Source organism: Octopus sinensis, linkage group LG1, assembly GCF_006345805.1.
Source record: "Octopus sinensis linkage group LG1, ASM634580v1, whole genome shotgun sequence".
In the NCBI taxonomy this organism is placed as follows: Eukaryota; Metazoa; Mollusca; class Cephalopoda; order Octopoda; family Octopodidae; genus Octopus; species Octopus sinensis.
The window spans coordinates 67,497,905-67,516,658 of record NC_042997.1 but is presented as its reverse complement, the minus strand read 5'-3'; the positions used below and the strand labels follow the sequence as shown (position 1 = coordinate 67,516,658).

The following is an 18,754-nucleotide window of genomic DNA, read 5'->3' as shown; positions in this document are numbered from 1 at the left end:
TGGAAGCCTGCATTATGCTAATTTCTTGTCACAAAAATGAATAATTTTAAAAATTAAATTGTAACATGTGATGAGAAATGGATCCAATACAACAACTGTAAATGTTCAGCACAATAGTTGGACAAAGATGAGCCACCAAAACACAGACCAAAAAGCAAAATTCATCAAAAGAAGCTGATGGTGTGTGTTTGGTGGTCTGGTGCAGGTGTGATCCATTATGATTTCATTAAACCTGGCTCATCAATCTCAGCTGAAGTATACTGCAGCCAACTGGACCAAATGATGCAGAAACTTACAAAAGAAAACAGCCTAGATTAGTCAACAGATCTACTCCTATTTTATTGCAAGACAACGCCAGGCCACATGTCGCAAAAATGACAATGACGAAACTACAGGAGTTGGAGTTGGAAGTTCTCCATCATCCACCACACTCACCTGATCTTGCCCCCACTGACTACCACTTCTTCCAGAATTTGGATAACTTTTTGATAGGAAAAGAATTTAATTCTGACGATCTTAATTCTGATCTTCCAAGATTTTATTGACTCTATATTGCCAGTTTTTTACAGTTCTGCACTGGACGAGTTACCGCTGAAATGGCAAAAATGTATTGACAATATGGGTGCATACTTTGTTGAATAAAACTGTTCCTTGTATTTATAAAACATTAGCATTTATTTTTCTTTCCAACAAATTTCATACTTTATGACCTAATATATATATATATATATATATATATATATATACACACATGAAGGGCGGCGAGCTGGCAGAAACGTTAGCACGCTGGGCGAAATGTGTTGCCGTATTTCGTCTGCCGTTACGTTCCGAGTTCAAATTCCGCCGAGGTCGACAAATTAAGTACCAGTTACGCACTGGGGTCGATGTAATCGACTTAATCCCTTTGTCTCCTCTGTGTTTAGCCCCTTGTGGGTAGTAAAGAAATATATATATATATATATATACACACAATTGAAGTATGGAAGGTGTTTATAAGCCATTTAAGAAACACACAAAAACTGTTAGATCATGTCACTTGCTATACAAGTACATCTCTGTAATACAAGGGGAAATAAAAAATTATCTGCATTTTTGCTATATCATATCTTTATTATTGTCACACAGCCTTCTGCACATGTGTGCATATAGTTGGTACTATCGTGGTCATGTGATCGAAGTTTGGGCATGATCATGCCACTTTTTTCTTTCAGGCTTTACAGTGTAAGCATGGCCACTCCACTAGCAATATGCACCAAAGAAGAACAAAGAGTAGTGATCTGATTTCTCTGGTCAGAAGGTGTGTCAGGTGCTGAAATTCATCGGAGGCTTTTAGCACAATATGGGGAAGGTGCACTACTACATAGAAGTGTGTATGAGTGGATTGAGAAGTTTAAAAGTGGTCAGACAAGTGTGCAGGACAAGCATGACGCACAAAGAGGAAGCAGGATGCCCATCGACCTCCACCACTGACAAGATTCAGCAAACTCGTTTACCATTACCATCTCTCAGATCACTGCTCTTTGTTCTTCTTTGGCACACATTACTAGTGGAGCAGCCATGCTTACACTGTAAAGCCATCAGGCTCAACTTCAATCATGTGACCACAATAGTACCAACTATAAGCATGCATGCACAGAAGGCAGTGCAACAATAATAAAGATATGTTATGGCAAAAGCGTGGATAATTTTTTACTTCACCTCATATGTATGTATGTGTGTGTGTGGTGTGTGTGTGTGTGTATATATATATATATATATATATATATTCCAAGAAAGTTAGAGGTTGTGAATCCAACCAACTAAGGGATAATATCTATCCAATATACTACTGGTAGAATACCCCATTATTAATACACAAGTGTTTTTTTAATGCATTGCAATTACATTACCGAGTGTAATAAATGGGTGAGGGTAGGCGGTATTCATCAACTTTTAGACATTATATTATGTCAATTTATTTATTTATTTACTAAAATGACAATTACAACAATATACATGCATGTATAACATATTATGCTTTACATATATAATATAAAGATACCAGTAATTATTAAAATATATAACATACAGGAATAGAAATTGGGAAAATATCTTACAGCTGTTTCAGCCAAGAGGCAAAAATACCTCATTCTACCTTTATCACTCCAGTAGACTGAAGTATTTAGTAGATGAATTTGAGGTATTTGGGTGTTTCTCTAGGCTTCGTCAGAGATTTTAGAAAGTACATAAGGTTAAGTTATAAATATAAATACAGACACATATACATACAAAAATATACATAAATCCATATAACTAGACTTAAATGTATATGCATACACAAGAATCAATTATTATTATTATTATTATTAGATGCATTTTATTACTCGTATTAGATAAAGTATAAACAGGGGAATGAGAAAGTTATAAGAGGAGTAATATTGTAATTTATAAAATCAATATATCTTAAAGTTATTTTAGTTATGTAAGAATGAAACTGCATATACATGAGGAACATATATGTACACACACACACTTATATATATATCTGCTCAAACATACTCATAGGTACATATGTATTATATGTGTTTAGAAGGGAGGATAAATGCAGTAGTTTGTATCATTATAATTATATAATATTGTTACGGGTTTGGCCAGTGCATTTCTGGTGACCCACTTAGGAATAATGGCACCATCATGTCTGGTAAAGAAACTGACAGGTTCCTTGTTTAATGGGTTTTGGAAGGACCTGTGACCTCGTGCGGTTGAGAAAAGGGTCAGGAGAATGTGAAAGAGGAGGACAGATTAAGGGCTGAGAGCAAATAGAGATAGAGTATAAGACTAAGGGACAGATAGAGAGGAAGAGTCTGGCAGGCGATAGAGATAGGCAGTAAGATCAGAGAGCAGATAGAGAGGCTAAGGGACAGTAGGCGATATAGATAGAGTAAGGAATCAGATAGCAAATAGAAAGGCTATAAGAGGGAGAGAGGGAGTGGAAGAAAGGCAGGACGAGGAAGTGTGGTTCGGGCAGTCGTTCAGCGGTCGTCGAAGAACACAGACGGATCTTGCGGTCGCTGGCCGGTCCTCGAAGAAGACAGTCGGATTCTGGAGGTCAGAGCGAGTAGATGGAATCTTAGAAGCGTTGGAATTTTAGGAGCAAGTTGGATGCGAGAACGCTTGGCGGCACAGAAGGGAATTAGCAGTATTCAGAGGATTTAGCAGTATTGAGAGGAATGGGACACTGGCAGATTCAATTAGGAATTGAGGTATGTGTTGTGCATTGATATGTGTCACGGTGTATTGAACAGTGAAGAGAACAGTCAAGGACTCTGTCGATATGTCGATTATCGAGTTGTGGTATTTATGTTCAGAATTGAGTAAAGGACTTGTTGATGTGACTTTATCTGTGATGTTTAGGAAGAGACTTTAGAGAACTGTTGTCTTCGGACGTGAACTTTAAATTGTACTCTTGAATTGCTGTTGTATTATGCTTTGATCTGTTGTATGATGTATTGAGTAGTCACGTGCATGTCTTCCTTTAAATGTCTGCCTTAAATGTATTTGATGTTGTAACCATTGATTGTCGTATAAACTGTTGTTAAATATAAGCCAGTGTCTCTGTTGCCTCTGTGCCTCTTTTGGGTGTCTCTCTGGGTTGTGCCTCTGTATCTCTGTGCTGTTGCGGTTGTGGTTGCAGTGTCTCTCCTCTGTCTCCGAGTTTCCGTGGCTTATTCGCTGATCGAATCGGGCCTGTGTGTGAGGATTTCCGTAACAGTTTTCGGAGGCTTTCCCCACTCGTTTCGTAACAATATCATATAATTATATATGCACACACACACACATAAAAAAATACACAAACACGGACATGTAAGCACATGAATATGCAGAATACATACATACATATATATATATATATATGCACACACACATATATACATACACATGCATACATACATACATACATATATACATGCATAGGCACACACATACACACAAACAAACAAAAAGGAACGCAGTGTAAATAACGGACAGTCAAGACTATTGAAAAGGTTGCAAGATGCAACAAAAATTTTAGGAAAATAAAAATAAGGAATAAGTGGAAATTTTACTGGTGAGTGTGTTAAATTATAAGGCACAAAAAGAAAATGACTCTCCCCAGACACAACAGAATATGTTTCAACACACGAACTCACATAAAGAATCTTGCAAACCAAATCCAAAAACGAAATATTTATATATCTATATACATGTATCTATCTATCTGTATATATATATATATATATATTAAAAGTCAGGGTACACTAAGTACTTTGCTAGAAAGAGGATATCTACTCTTTCCTTTGTAGTTTTTTAGTATATTTGCTATAGTTTCAGTGTGTTTAGATAGTGAGAGATACATGGCTTTGTAGAGTTTAACTCTCCTTTCTCGCAATCAGGCGCATATTGTATCCTGACTTTTAATAATATATATTTTGACTATTTTGGTTATGTCTGCTGGCCACTTTATCATTATTTTCTTAAAGATAATGATAATAAATAAATATAAAAATATTAAAAAAAAAAAATAATTAAATAAAATAATAATAAAATAATATATATTTATAATTTATAAGTTTAAATTATTAATTTAAATAATTTTTAAAATTTTTAACTTTAATTTAAATATTTTAATTGGATTTTTATATTTTTTAATTAATTTTATTTCTATGTATTGGCTTATGATTTTCATTGTTTGATTTGCCTAGTAGTAGTTTTATCTCTCATTTAATATAATATATATATATATATATATATATAGTGGAGGCACGTGGCTTAGTGGTTAGGGTGTCAGCATCATGATCGTAAAATTGTGGTTTTGATTCCTAGACTGGTCGACACGTTGTGTTCTTGAGCAAAACACTTCACTTCATGTTGCTCGAGTCCACTCAGCTGGCAAAAGTGAGTAATGCTGCGATGGACTGGCGTCCCGTCCAGCTGGGGAACACATACACCATAGAAACAGGAAACCGGGCCCATGAGCCTCGCTCGGCTTTAAAAGGACGCATTTATTTTATATATATATATACACACACACATATATAATATATATATATATATTACATCAATTGGGCAAGTGTCTTCTACAATAGCGTCGGGCTGACCAAAGCCTTGTGAGTGGATTTGGTGGATGGAAACTGAAAGAAGCCCATCATATATATATATGCATGTATGTTTTTGTGTGCCTGTGCTTGTCTCCTCACCATCACAAAAGTGACTGATAGTCCTAGAGTCAATCTGTTTGACTAAAACCCTTAATAGCAATGGCCCAGCATGGCCACAGTGAAACAACTGAAACAAGTAAAAGATATAGCCTCTGTGTCGGTGGCACGTAAAAGCACCGTCCGTTCATGTCCATTGCCAGCCTCGCCTGGCCCCCGTGCAGGTGACTCGTAAAAGCACCATCCGTTCGTGGCCGTTTGCCAGCTCTGTCTGGCCCCCCGTGTCAGTGGCACGTAAAAGCACCATCCGTTCGTGTCCGTTTGCCAGCTCCGTCTGGCCCCCGTGTCGGTGGCACGTAAAAGCACCATCCGTTCGTGACCGTTGCCAGCCTCGCCTGGCCCCCGTGCCGGTGACACGTAAAAGCACCATCCGTTTCGTGGCCGTTTGCCAGCTCTGTCTGGCCCCCGTGTTGGTGGCACGTAAAAGCACCATCTGAACGTGTCCGTTGCCAACCTCGCCTGGCCCCCGTGCCGGTGACACGTAAAAGCACCATCCGTTCGTGGCCGTTTGCCAGCTCTGTCTGGCACCTGTGCGGGTGGCACGTAAAAAGCACCCACTACACTCACGGAGTGGTTGGCGTTAGGAAGGGCATCCAGCCGTAGAAACACTGCCAGATCTGACTGGGCCTGATGAAGCCTTCCAGCTTCACAGACCCCAGTTGAACCGTCCAACCCATGCTAGCATGGAAAACGGACGCTAAATGATGATGATGATGATGATAACTTATTTGAATTTTGCATATATACATAGGTACAGGAGTGCCTGTGTGGTAAGAAGCTTGGGTTGGATCCCACTGTGTGGCATTTCGGGCAAATGTCTTCTACTATAGCCTCGGACTATATATATATATGTAGGTATGTACATATATGTATGTTTAGATTAACCCTTTAACATTTAAACCTGTCATATCAGGTCCAAATATTCTACCCCGTTTTATGTTCAAACCGGACCAAATGCAGCCACTCACTCCTGCCCTACTATGTCATAGAAATAAACAATCACCTCATCAAGATCATGAAGCTACATGATCCTGCACAATTAATTCATAACAATGTGAATGAATAAACATTGCATTTGACAGTATTCAGATTACACTGTCAAATGCAATGTTTATTCATTCACATTGCTATGAATTAATTGTGCAGGATCATGTAGCTTCATGATCTTGATGAGGTGATTGTTTATTTCTATGACATAGTAGGGCAGGAGTGAGTGGCTGCATTTGGTCCGGTTTGAACATAAAACGGGGTAGAATATTTGGACCTGATATGACAGGTTTAAATGTTAAAGGGTTAATCTAAACATACATATATGTACATACCTACATATATATATATATATATATATATATATATATATATATGCACAGGACATAAAAAACATGTGAACAAAATGAGAAATGAGACAGGCAACATAAAGAACATTCCCTTCAACTGTTGTCCCATGTTTTATCTACCTCAAGTCGTTGGTCCTCACGGCGCAGAACATTAGCAAATTGTTTCTTATCTGCTTCCCCTCTGGCTAAATAAACCTGTCTCCTAGCTTTCCTTCTGGCAGTCTGGTACCATTCTCTGCTACCATCATTCTTCCAGTCCTTCCAAGCCTGTTTCTTTTCCCTAATGGCTCTGTCAACAACATTGTTCCACCACCACCACCACCACCACCACCACCACATTATCTTGGGTTGAGAGGGGACTTTGCACCATCCACAGATCTGGTCCGTGGCCCCCAGCATGTTGTCCTGTAGAAACCTCCAGTTGTCTTCCACATCTTGTGATGCTATATCCCACTCTATTTCATCAAAAGCTTTGAGTAATACATCTCTGAATCTCTGTCCATTCGCAATATCTTTTAGCTTCCAGACCCTTCTCCTCCATGCTGGTTGTCTTCTGGGCATCCATTTAGCCCTGATCCTGAAGTCACTAAGTACTAGTCTATGTTGTGGGGTACATTCTTCACCTGGAAAGGTTTTGGCATTTATGAGCAGCCATCTTTCCCTTTTCCTGGCGAGGATGTAGTCAATTTGGCTAGTGTGTCTACCAGATTGGTAGATGACTGGCTAGCAGGTTTCCTGAAGATAGTATTGCAAACCATAAGGTCATTTGCATCACAGAACTCCAGTAGCCCGGTTCCCTCCTCATGTATGCCATGGAAGCCTCCTGCATGTTGACCAACATGTTCATTGAAATCACCAGCCACAAAGAGAAGGTCCCTGTCATTCGTCAACGAGGTAGTCAGCAAGAGGGTGTCACAAAATCGGTCTTTCTGTCCATCAGGTAGCCTGGCTGAGGAGCAAAGGCCAAGATAATGGTTGCTAACTTACAATGTAGCACTAATCTAATCTTAAGTATTCTATCACAGACTCTGACTACCTCGATTACCTTATCAACCCATTTCTCTGCAAGAAATATACCCATGCCCCTGACCCCGTCAGTGTTCCCTACCCAGAAAATCTAATACCTATGTTCTTTGCCTGTGAGAAACCTAGCAGAACTTCCTCTTCACCCTACTTCTTGGATGCAGCACAAATCTACATGTCTCTGCTCAAGCATCTCAACAATCTCACCAGACCTACCTTTCAGTGGGAGGTGTGGGCCTGTGTGACCATGGGATGGGGGACAGCAGCGTCATGTACCCGAAAAGGAAGCTTGCATTTGGCAGAATTCATAAACAAACAATAGCCTTCAACCTGCATACACTACACCATCATTTTTATGCATTATATGATCACAACCTTACATAGGAGATAAACCCGAAGTAGGAGTGGGAATTACATTCAGCCTTTAGAAGTATTCGAAACAGCATATTAATAGTAGATGGAATTTTAAAATCTTAGAATATTCAGCCAGCCAATCTGTGACAATGTATGTATGTATGTATGTATGTATGTATGATGTGTGTATATATATATATATACACAAAAAAAATTCACGGTGAATACTTGATAACTGTAAGCACCTGTATATGCCAGTTAGTGGTGTAGGTGATAGGGTATATTTATCAAAAGAAAAACACGATGCAAAGGATTTAGCGGTACATATGTTTATATCAATGCATAATTGATGTAACATGTATGTCAATAGCCTTCTTCAGCCGCGCAAAATTACCACACCATATATATATATATATATATGTATATATATATATATATAATATATATATATATATATATATAATATATATATATATATGGTGTGGTAATTGTGCGCGGCTGAAGAAGGCTATTGACATTATATATATATATATATATCTTATCTTCTGCTTGTTTTTGTCATTAGACTGTGGCCATGCTTGGGCACTGACTTGAAAATTTGTAGTTGAACCTCAGTATTTACCTTTTTAAGACTTGTATTTATTCTATTGGCCTCTTTTGCTGAACCACTAATTTACAGAGTCATAAACAAACCAACACCGAAGTGGTGGTGGGTTACAAAAACACAGATACAAACACACACACAACAGGCTTCTTTCAATTTCTTATTTCTTTATTGCCCACAAGGGGCTAAACAGAGAGTAGACAAACAAGGACAGACAAAGAGATTAAGTCGATTACATCGACCTCACTATGCAACTGGTACTTAATTTATTGACCACGAAAGGATGAAAGGCAAAGTTGACCTAGGCGGAATTTGAACTCAGAACGTAACAGCAGACAAAATACTGCTAAGCATTTCGCCCGGCGTGCTAATGTTTCTGCCAGCTCACCGCCTTCTTTCAGTTTCTGTGTACCATATACACTTACAAGGCTTTGGTTGGCCCAAGGCTATAGTAGAAGAGACTTGTCCAAGGTGTCACACAGTGGGACTGAACTGGAATCATGTGGCAGGGAAACAATCTTCTTACCACACAATCATGCCAGCACAGCCATATATTAATGCACACATATATGGCATTAAAATGATTTTAATGCAAAACCACTTAGCTATAAAAATGTTTGGAATTATATGCAATGTTTCTTACCTGAGCATAATCAGAAATCCCGATAGTTCCAACACCATTACTTAAGGAAATCCATTCATGGGACTTGTTATAAAATCTCTCTAAAAGAAAAAAAAAAAAAGGAAAAAACAATAAACAGGGAATACAGAATTAAAAGAAAGACTTTTGTGGAAATTGAACACTTGTTTCTTTTGTTGTCAACCAAATGTAATTACTGATATTAATGTTGCTAGGTCAAGATCCATTGTTAAAAAATGTGAATATATATTCAATGCCAAGCATGAAGTGATTGTTATGTAGCGAAGAAAATAGTGACTGATTTGTTCAGGCAGAAATGTATCTTGTATGAAATTAGAAGATAGACATAAAGAGAAAGAGAGAGAGAGAGCGAGAATGAGAAAAATGCAGATGCAGAATCCTAAAATATTCTTAAGTATCATACCTGGAAAAGTACACAACAAGCAATAACAGAATGAAAAGTGCAGGCACAGAATTCTAAAATATTCCTAAGTATTGAATCTGGATAAGTACAGAATAAGCAGTAAAAGAATGAAAAATGTGAGCACAGAGAGCTACAATATTCTTATGCACTGAACCTGGAAAAGTACAGGACAAGGAGAAAAAGCTTAAAAAATAATCCTGCTGAAGTTAGAATTTAAAAAACAAAAATAGTAATAAATGCTCTTTTATATTTTTTTATTTTTACATAAAAGTTTAAATTAAAATACTCAAGCTATTTGTTTTCAATTTTAGTGAAAAGATTAATTGCCTGCAAGTTTCCACATTAAAAATTTGATATTACAAATATATATAATTTTAAAAAAATCATGTAATAGCAATTTAAGCAAAATTGACAATGTGTTAGAACTCACTAAGTTTTTTTAACCCTTTAGCATTCAGGTTATTGTCAAATGTGATGCTTATTTATTCACATTGCTTTGAATTAATCATGTATTATCTCACAGCATCAAAATTTCAATGTTGTGATTGTTTATTTTCAGAATAACATTGTAGGGTAGGATTTCATCAGTTTTAACATAAAACAGATAGAATATCTGGGCTGGATATGGCCAGATTAAATGCTAAAGGTTTAAAAAAAAAAACGCCAGTCATTTCGACATTTTGCACACAATTTGTTCATTAGCTTTCGTTTTTTTTAAATTTTCTCCTAAATGTAAACAGAAAAATATTTTGATATCTGATAATGCAGACGATATATTTTTTTTACTATCTTTTACTCTTTTGAATCACATACATTCTATATGAGGTTAATCTAATAACACAAGATCTATGATTTAAGATTATTAAATAATGAGTTTTGTTATGAAAATAAAATTTTAAAAAATAAGACAAATGTTTCAGCTTAATACACAGAAACATTTAAATAAAATATTAATTTAAATTAAAATAATTTGCAATAAAAAGAAAACCCCCCAAAAATGCACACACTACATGATGAACAATTTCAGATAGGACACTCTGGTGGGGAAGTATCCGTCGAGAGACTTTCTAAGCTCATCTAAGTGCATGGTAATAGCTTACTTCAGCTCTCCAGATACAGAAGTGTCTCCAATTCCAGACACATCTTCAATCTTACTTACAGAGTTGTCCAATGGGGAGAAGTTTGTGAAATTATCATTCTCTGTTCATTGTTTCCATAAAGGTAGCTTTTTTTAAAACACCTTCAGGTTTTCTTCAGCTTCAATGATGTTGACTCAACTGCCCTGCATCTGTCGATTGAGAAGATCAAGAGCATCAAAAATATCAGCCATGTATGCTAAAATGAGAATGAACTCAGAATTTTTGAAGCAATCTACATGACAATGTTGTACTTTCGCAAAAACAGGGCTAATTCCACATGCATAGTAAAAATAAAATTTAGCACCTTTCCTGGGATAACCACCAGATGTTAGAATGGTATAAAAGTACCTCGAATTCAGAGCCCATTTCATTACACAGCTCTTTGAAGATGCAGTGCTTCACAGTACTATTTTACATGTAGTTCACAAATTCAACTATAAGTTTTAATACTTCTGCCAGTTTTGGAGGCAAAATTTTTGTTACCAATTCATGCCTGTATAGAACACAGTATGTAACAATGATGAGTGGTGCATCAGATTTCACCACCACTCCAAAACCAGAGTGTCATCCCAGCATGGCTGGAGCTCTGTCTGAACAAACTGCAGAAACCATATTCCATGAGAGCCCATTGTCTCTGAAGAAGCTATCCATGAGTTTCTTCACATCAGCTTCCTTGGTTTTTGTTGTAAGAGGCTTACAAGATAAATAAAATCTTCCTTTATCATGTTGTCTTTCACTTAGCGCTTGAATACAGCAAGAAGCAGGCTCAGACTGGAAATGTTGGTGGTCTTGTCAAGTTGGAGGCTGAATTTTGCTGGGTTTGAAATCAGATCTGCAACTACTTGAACCAAGATGTCATCGCTCATATCATACATTCTTCTGCTGGTAGTGTTATTTTAAAGAGGAATTTGGGATAACTTATCTTCAGCAGCTTTTCCCAGCATGATATTTGCCATCTTCAAAGCAACTGGTTATATGAGTGTTTCACCAATGGTGTGTGGTTTGCCCTGCTTTGCGATCAAGTACACAACTTCGTATGATGCTGTGAGGATCAGTTTGTTGATGGGTACAAAGCCAAGAACAGGCAGAGTAGCCTTTTCATCGAATCTGATTCGTTTCACCTTGAATTCAGCAAGTGTTGTGTTCTTGTATTTCCTATCTCCATGCAGCTCTAGGAAGTGTTCTTTTAGTTTTGCTGGTGCTAGACTAGAATTGCTCAACTTGGCATTGCAAATCATGCATTGAGGATGCTGAGTCCCATCACGTTCCTTTATACACGTGAAGCCATACTGTATGTATTCGTTCAACCACTTTCTTTTTCCCATCAACATAGTTAGTATAAAGGGTTTGTAAGATTAAAAGAAAATCACAAATGATGTACAATCACAACAGCCACAAGTGGACTACTGAGCACACCAAGTATCCTGCAGCACAGATATCAAAGCCAAGCGATGTAGCATGATCAGCTGCAGCCAATGATGTCACAAACAATATGAGTGGGCTGAAAGGAACAGACACACACACCTGGGCCAATTTTTTGCTTTGTTCAAAACACTTTTAAAATATTTTTATTTATTTATAAATTAATATTTTAAAATTAAATTTTATACTGTTATTGTAACTTATCTTTTAATAAACTAGTTTATCATGGAAATTTATTTTACTATGCAACTAACTATCTGTAATCTAACATAGTGAAGAAAAATTGTGTTGCCAAATTGTTGGCAGCCGGTTTTTTGACAGCTGACAAAATTGGTCCGACATTGCTAGTGTGAACCAGGCTATGCTGTGTGTATTTTGACCCCCGCCGAACCTGAGACTGGCTCAATGAACCCCTAGGGTTTGATCGAACCCAGGTTAAGAACCACTGGCTTAGAAGATCAGCTGTATACCCTTAGAAAAACGGAATAAAAAAATGAGGCTAAGCAAGCCATTACAAAGAATCAAACCCCACACCTCTGAAACTCCTGTTAAGCTCTCTGTACCATTAAGCTAAGCTACCTATGACATCTGATGCATTATAACAACAGATATCTTAAAATGAAAAGGCTATTATGTGTCTAATATTTTTTAACAAGGTTTGCACCATGTGGTTCATTTGAACACAACTGTTGTATAGTTTTCAATATTAATTGAGATATTTAGACACAAAGTCAATGGACCCGGGCACTGATATTTTAATGGCGGTGCCCCAGCATGGCCACAGCTCATGAGCTGAAACTAGATAAAATTAAAAAAAAAAAAAATTGAATTTGGGTGAGAATGGAATTAGTAATGAATCCTAGAAATATTCATGAGTAACTAAACGTTGACCCACTGCCATGAGTGAATGATATATATATATATAAGCCCTTATTGTTGGTTTCCTTGTCCTGTTATTCTTTATTGTTATTCTTTGTCCTGTTATTCTGTACTGTTTTTTTCTTCATTTGTATTGCTTTTACATCCTGTTCTTGTCACTTGTTTTACCCCTCTGCAAAAGAATTTTATTTAATTCCTTTTGCAGGAAGGACTGCTTCGGCCTGGCCGTGTTCTGCTCTTACCTTCGAAACACGCATTGAGTCGAACCAGGGGCAGCTGATGAAGGGGAATTTTCCTTGTATTGTTTGTCCTGTACTCTGTTTTTACGTTGTTAAAAAAAGTCCGTTTCCTTGTTTGATTTTATGTTTTCGTTTCTCGTTGTGTTCTACGTTTATTTGCGGTGTCCTGTACTCATATATATATATATATATCATCACTATCCATGGCTTGCGCAGGGCCTCTAGAGGCAACATTTTATGAGATCCCCTTCCTCATGCCAAATCTTTTTGATGTCACCTCTTAAGACATGCAGAGGTAGTGTACCTATTCTAAAAACTAAGAAAAAGAGAGAAGGACACACACACACTTCACTGACAAGGTCAGATTAAGACTGAAACATGTCTAGAGTTGTTTCCCAGTGAAAATATTTTCAGTTAGTGATTAAATAAATTTTTTTCCTCACTATATTTATTTCTGGTTAGCTTTTTAGTGATTTATACACTTTAATCTGTTAAAATTAACTTATTTCAGGAGGTTAAAAATCATTTATCTAGAGTCAAGTCACACATTCTCAATATTAATTACTACAGTAGCAGAGATTTAATCCTTTTAATACCAATCCAACATATTTAAAATAGCTTCCATCATAATTTTATTTAAGAATACTTTGCTAAATTATGTTCCAAACTCCAGTTTAATAATGAAAGAACCACAACAAACGGTAGCTCAAATCCATTAACTTTGTCAATTATTTTCAAAATGAATTTAAAAAAAAAAATGTCATACAAATTGTGCATTTCTTTAAAGATATGGTAAAGAAAGAAATGAGAGTAGGTCTCTGCTCAGCTCATCACAATTTTATAGCAGATGTTGGTTTAGTAGCTGACATTGATTACTTTTAGTCAAACCTGCTTCAACAGGTCCTCAGCTTATAAAGGGTAATCTTTTAACTCAGTTGTTGTGTTGATAAAGAAGTTTGCTTCACAACCAGACATTTCTGCATTTAAACCACACCACATGGCATATTGGGCAAGTATTTTGTGTTATAGCCTGAAGTCAACCAATTCATTGTAAAGAGAATTTGGTAGATGAAAACTGCACATAGGCTTGTCATGTAAGTATGCAGAGGCAGATTAAAAGCCAGAGGCCCTAAGCACTTAAAGGATTTTGGTACCTCCATATATATGTAGTCCAATATATATATATATATATATATATATCATCATCATTTAACGTCCGCTTTCCATGCTAGCATGGGTTGGACGATTTGACCGAGGTCTGGCGAACCAGACTCCAATCTGATCTGGCAGAGTTTCTACAGCTGGATGCCCTTCCTAATGCCATATATATATATATATATATATATATATATATAAACCACTCTGTCAGTTACGAGGGTTCCAGCTGCTCTGATCAACAAAACAGCCTGCTTGTGAAATTAAGTGGCTGAGCACTCCACAGATGTGTGTACCCTTAATGTCGTTCTCAGGGAGATTCAGCATGACACAGAATGCAACATTGCCGGCCCTTTGAAATACAGTAACTACTCATTATTGCCAGCTAAGTGAAGGCACGTGGTTTAGTGCTTAGGGTATTTGGTTCATGATCCTAAGGTCAAGAGTTCAATTTCCAGAGTGGCATGTCATGTCCTTGAACAAGACACTTCATTTCATGTTGCTCCAGTTCACTCAGCAGGCAAAAAGGATGAATTCAAAATATAAACCATAAAATAAAGTTTTGTTTTTCAAAATGAAAGAATACAGTAAGATGGAAAATAATATTTATTTTTGTATACTTTCACTATTTAAATTTGAAAAGTTTTCTCCTACTTTTTTTAATTGCAAAGTCTTTGATCAGATCAACATTAATCTTACATAACACATCTGCTTCTATATATAAGGCATCCCAAATATTATTTTAGCAAATTTAAAGTGATTTCTTTTGTGTCTTAAACCATTTACCATTTCTGTGGTACTTCCTTTCTCTGGATCCTATAAGCATATGCTTATTTTGTTTAATGATGTTAATCTGGCACTGTAAGGGCTTTATTCTTTTACTAATTTCAGTCATTTGACTAGCCATGATGGGGTACTGTCTTAAAGGGTTTTAGTTGAAGAAATCGGCCACAAAAGCCTCGTACTTAATCTACTGGTCTCTTTTGTCAAACTGCTAAGTTACGGGGATGTAAACACACCAACTTCGGTTGTCAAGCGATGGTGGGGGGGGGGGACAAAGACACACACATATATATGTGTGTGTGTGTGTGTGATGGGCTTCTTTTCAGTTTCTGTCAAACAAATCCACTCACAGGGCTTTGGTCCGCCTGCGGCTACAGTAGAAAACACTAGCACAAGGTGCCACGCAGTGGGATTGAACCCAGAACCATGTAGTTTGGAACCAAGCTTCTTACCACACAGCCATGCCAGCACCTACGTGTATGTACATATTTTTCACTCAGGCGAGAAACATAAAAAACCATAGCTACTTGAATGAAGTCCCTCCCACAACCACAATATGTAGTCTCTAAATGAGGAGGGTAACTTTCAAATACTTTCATATTTATTACATAATTTTACTTATGTCAGCAAATAAAGCCAGTTACTATTGAAAGTTATTAGATCTGGAGTAGAAATAGGCCAGTAATTGAATATCTAAGAAATGTTATTGTTGCTCTACTTTTCTCATTTACACATATGTAACCAGCTAAACCTTGTGATAAATAAACGTAAAAACAACTGATAACAAAATATTAAAAAGAAAGAAACAAGGCAAACTAATAAAAATTAAAAAATAACTATTGCTTGACATGTAAAGCAGAACTGTCCATGGGGTGAGTCGTAGTGTGAAAAATAACCTAAATATGGATATTTTATATGTAAATATTCTGTTATTCAAAAACTTGTTTTCATTTTTAATTCATTAATCCTTTTCAGACACCTTTTGAAAGGAAATGAGGTAAAACACGAAGTAAAGTTAATGTGGTTTAATGTTCAGCTTGAACTGTTCAAAAGATCAACAGTAGAAGGAGAGAAAAAGATACAGAGAATTAGTTCTGTAAAGGGTAGGATGGGTTGTCGCATATTGATGAGAGGGTGGAATAAAGACGCAATGAGATGAAGGACAGAATGTAAGTAGGTTTGAAGTGGAGATATCAAGTTCAAAATAGCAGAAGCTGAAGTCTCAGTTGAAAAGAGAGGCAGCCTTGGAGGATTTCTTTCTTTTGTTTTGAGTTCAAATTTATGCAGAATTGTAGGGTAAACTTTCTGAATAGTCGTCACGACATATGTTGGAATTGGATTTCTCCGTTTTGGTGATGATTTTTAACAGATAATTTTGTATCACACATTTTAAACGTAAAACTAGACTGACTATCCCCATTGTGTTACCTGTCTTGAAGCCTTTTTCCATGCATAATTACACAAATGTGCCCCCCACTTTGTTTCCTCATAACTTTCAGAAAAATGGACACTTTTTGATGAAATTTTCTACAAATAAGCTTCAGATGATGTAGATTCCGATTTTATCGGAATTGTGAACATTTTTTTCCCGAAAGTGAGTAGAGAAGTTTAGGAAACGAGCGGCTTTGATCCCTCATATCTTTCAGAAAAGTGGATATTTTTTTAATGAAATTTTCTACAAATATCTTTCAGGGTGTGTGGATTCGATGATATCAGAATTAATACAAAGAAAAAAAAAAAAATGGTGGGTACGCACAAATACATGCACGCTGATATATTTGTCCTATCGCTTCAGCGAATACCGACATGGTACTGAGATGTGTTTGGCAAATAACTTGTTTTCACTGACTGCACGGTCTGAATGTGAAAATAAGGAATGAGTGAGTTGGTAATCCTTCGGTATTGGTACACGATGTCATTCACCAACACAACTTTCCCTCATGACATAGATAAAGAGAGTGAATGACATTGTCTCCGTACCAACACTCTATAGACCAATAACGAAGGATCATCTATATATATATTTGTATCAACTCAATGCGACATGTAAATGGGAGTAATGCAACAATTGTACCATATATATATATATATATATATATATATATATATATATATTGATTTCTAGCTGGAGTACAATAACATATTTTATGAGATCGAACTGTCGATTATACAGATGACCTCAGAAGGATAAAAAGCTAATCCAAACTAAAGTCACAACGTAATGGGGCAATATTAAATCTTGCGCTCTAACAATTCTGGCAAGCCTAAATTCACAACTGAATTTCGATTCTCAAACAAACTATTCCAGTAAATATGTCGAAGCAGTTCAGAAGTATATTGAAAAATAAGAAAAAGCCCATACTTCATTGTTTATACACTGCTACGTGCCTGGTTTGTATATGTTCTACGCAGCTACAAGTTTGAAACACGTGGGATTTGTAACGTTAAAACTAGCTTTGTTGACAAACGGGGTGGAGGGGGGGTACAAAGAAAAGTTTCGTACTTATATAAGCTAGCTTTTGACTTTATAAAGTAAATGAGTATAAAATAAAAGAAATAGGATTTTCTAATGTATTTGCGTCCTTTCCCCTTTTAATATTCAAAAAGTTAACAAAACCGCTCTAACTGGAATACGAGTAATGTTGTCCGAACTGCAAAATAAACACACTATGAAGATTACGACCATTCACATCATTAATATTTTCTGATTTTTTAAACATCTATTTAATTAATACAATAACCGACTGATATATACGAAAGCGATAAGAGAGAGAGAGACGTGAAGGTCAGTAAAGGATTTCGCCAAACGAACCATACATGCAATTATCACAAAAGAAATTTAAAACCCAATATCTATAGCTTTTCACGGTTCAATGCTTACCAGAATATGATCGAGAAGACAGGCTGAAATGTCTGTATTTCTGTAATGATGTTATTACTGGTGAGGATCGGCTCATTAAACGAGCAGCGCAAGAACAAGCATTCCGTCCAATAGCAACAAGCGCCATGTTTCACTCTGCTGTGCTTTCAATCGTATCAGGATAGATACATCTAAGATTCCCAGCCCTATTTACTCTCTCTCTCTTTCTCTCTCTATGTGTGTGCCAACATGCGGCAGAGGGTATATGATACATATTACTATAGTAACACTCATACAGCTATGTATATGTGTGTGTGCGTGAGTGTGTACGTGAAGAACATTGTTGGTAGTAAATCTGCCGCACCAACTTTCTTTCTTCGTTCATACGCGATGCACACAAATTTAGCAACATGAGATATTCATAGTTTCCCCCGCCTTTATACATAAGTGATAACACAGAAGAAAAAATAAATGGGAGGAGTATTATGAACTCCACACCCCTGTAGTTTTTAGTTACGTCCCTTTACGTCGGAGTTAAAATTCCGCTGGGCTCAGTATGCCTTTCTCCTTTCCAGATTAAATCTAAACTTTTTTTTATAACAAGGGAAGCTCTACGTGGTCGTTCGACCTGCTGGAAATAACAGCCAAATTCCCTCAAATT

General features: G+C 36.6%; 1 protein-coding gene across 1 annotated transcript in view; it reads right to left on the bottom strand.

The window, feature by feature from the left end:
• Window positions 1–18,438, bottom strand: part of LOC115214933 (glycine cleavage system H protein) — a 30,365-nt gene extending 11,927 nt beyond the window's left edge. The window contains exons 1-2 of the mRNA XM_029784017.2: window positions 18,115–18,438; window positions 9,196–9,275 (exon numbers count right to left, since the gene is read on the bottom strand). Of these exons, the coding sequence (XP_029639877.1) occupies window positions 9,196–9,275; window positions 18,115–18,241 (207 nt within the window). The 5' untranslated portion in view covers window positions 18,242–18,438. The remainder of the gene's footprint in view (window positions 1–9,195; window positions 9,276–18,114) is intronic.
• Window positions 18,439–18,754: the final 316 nt, after the last annotated feature.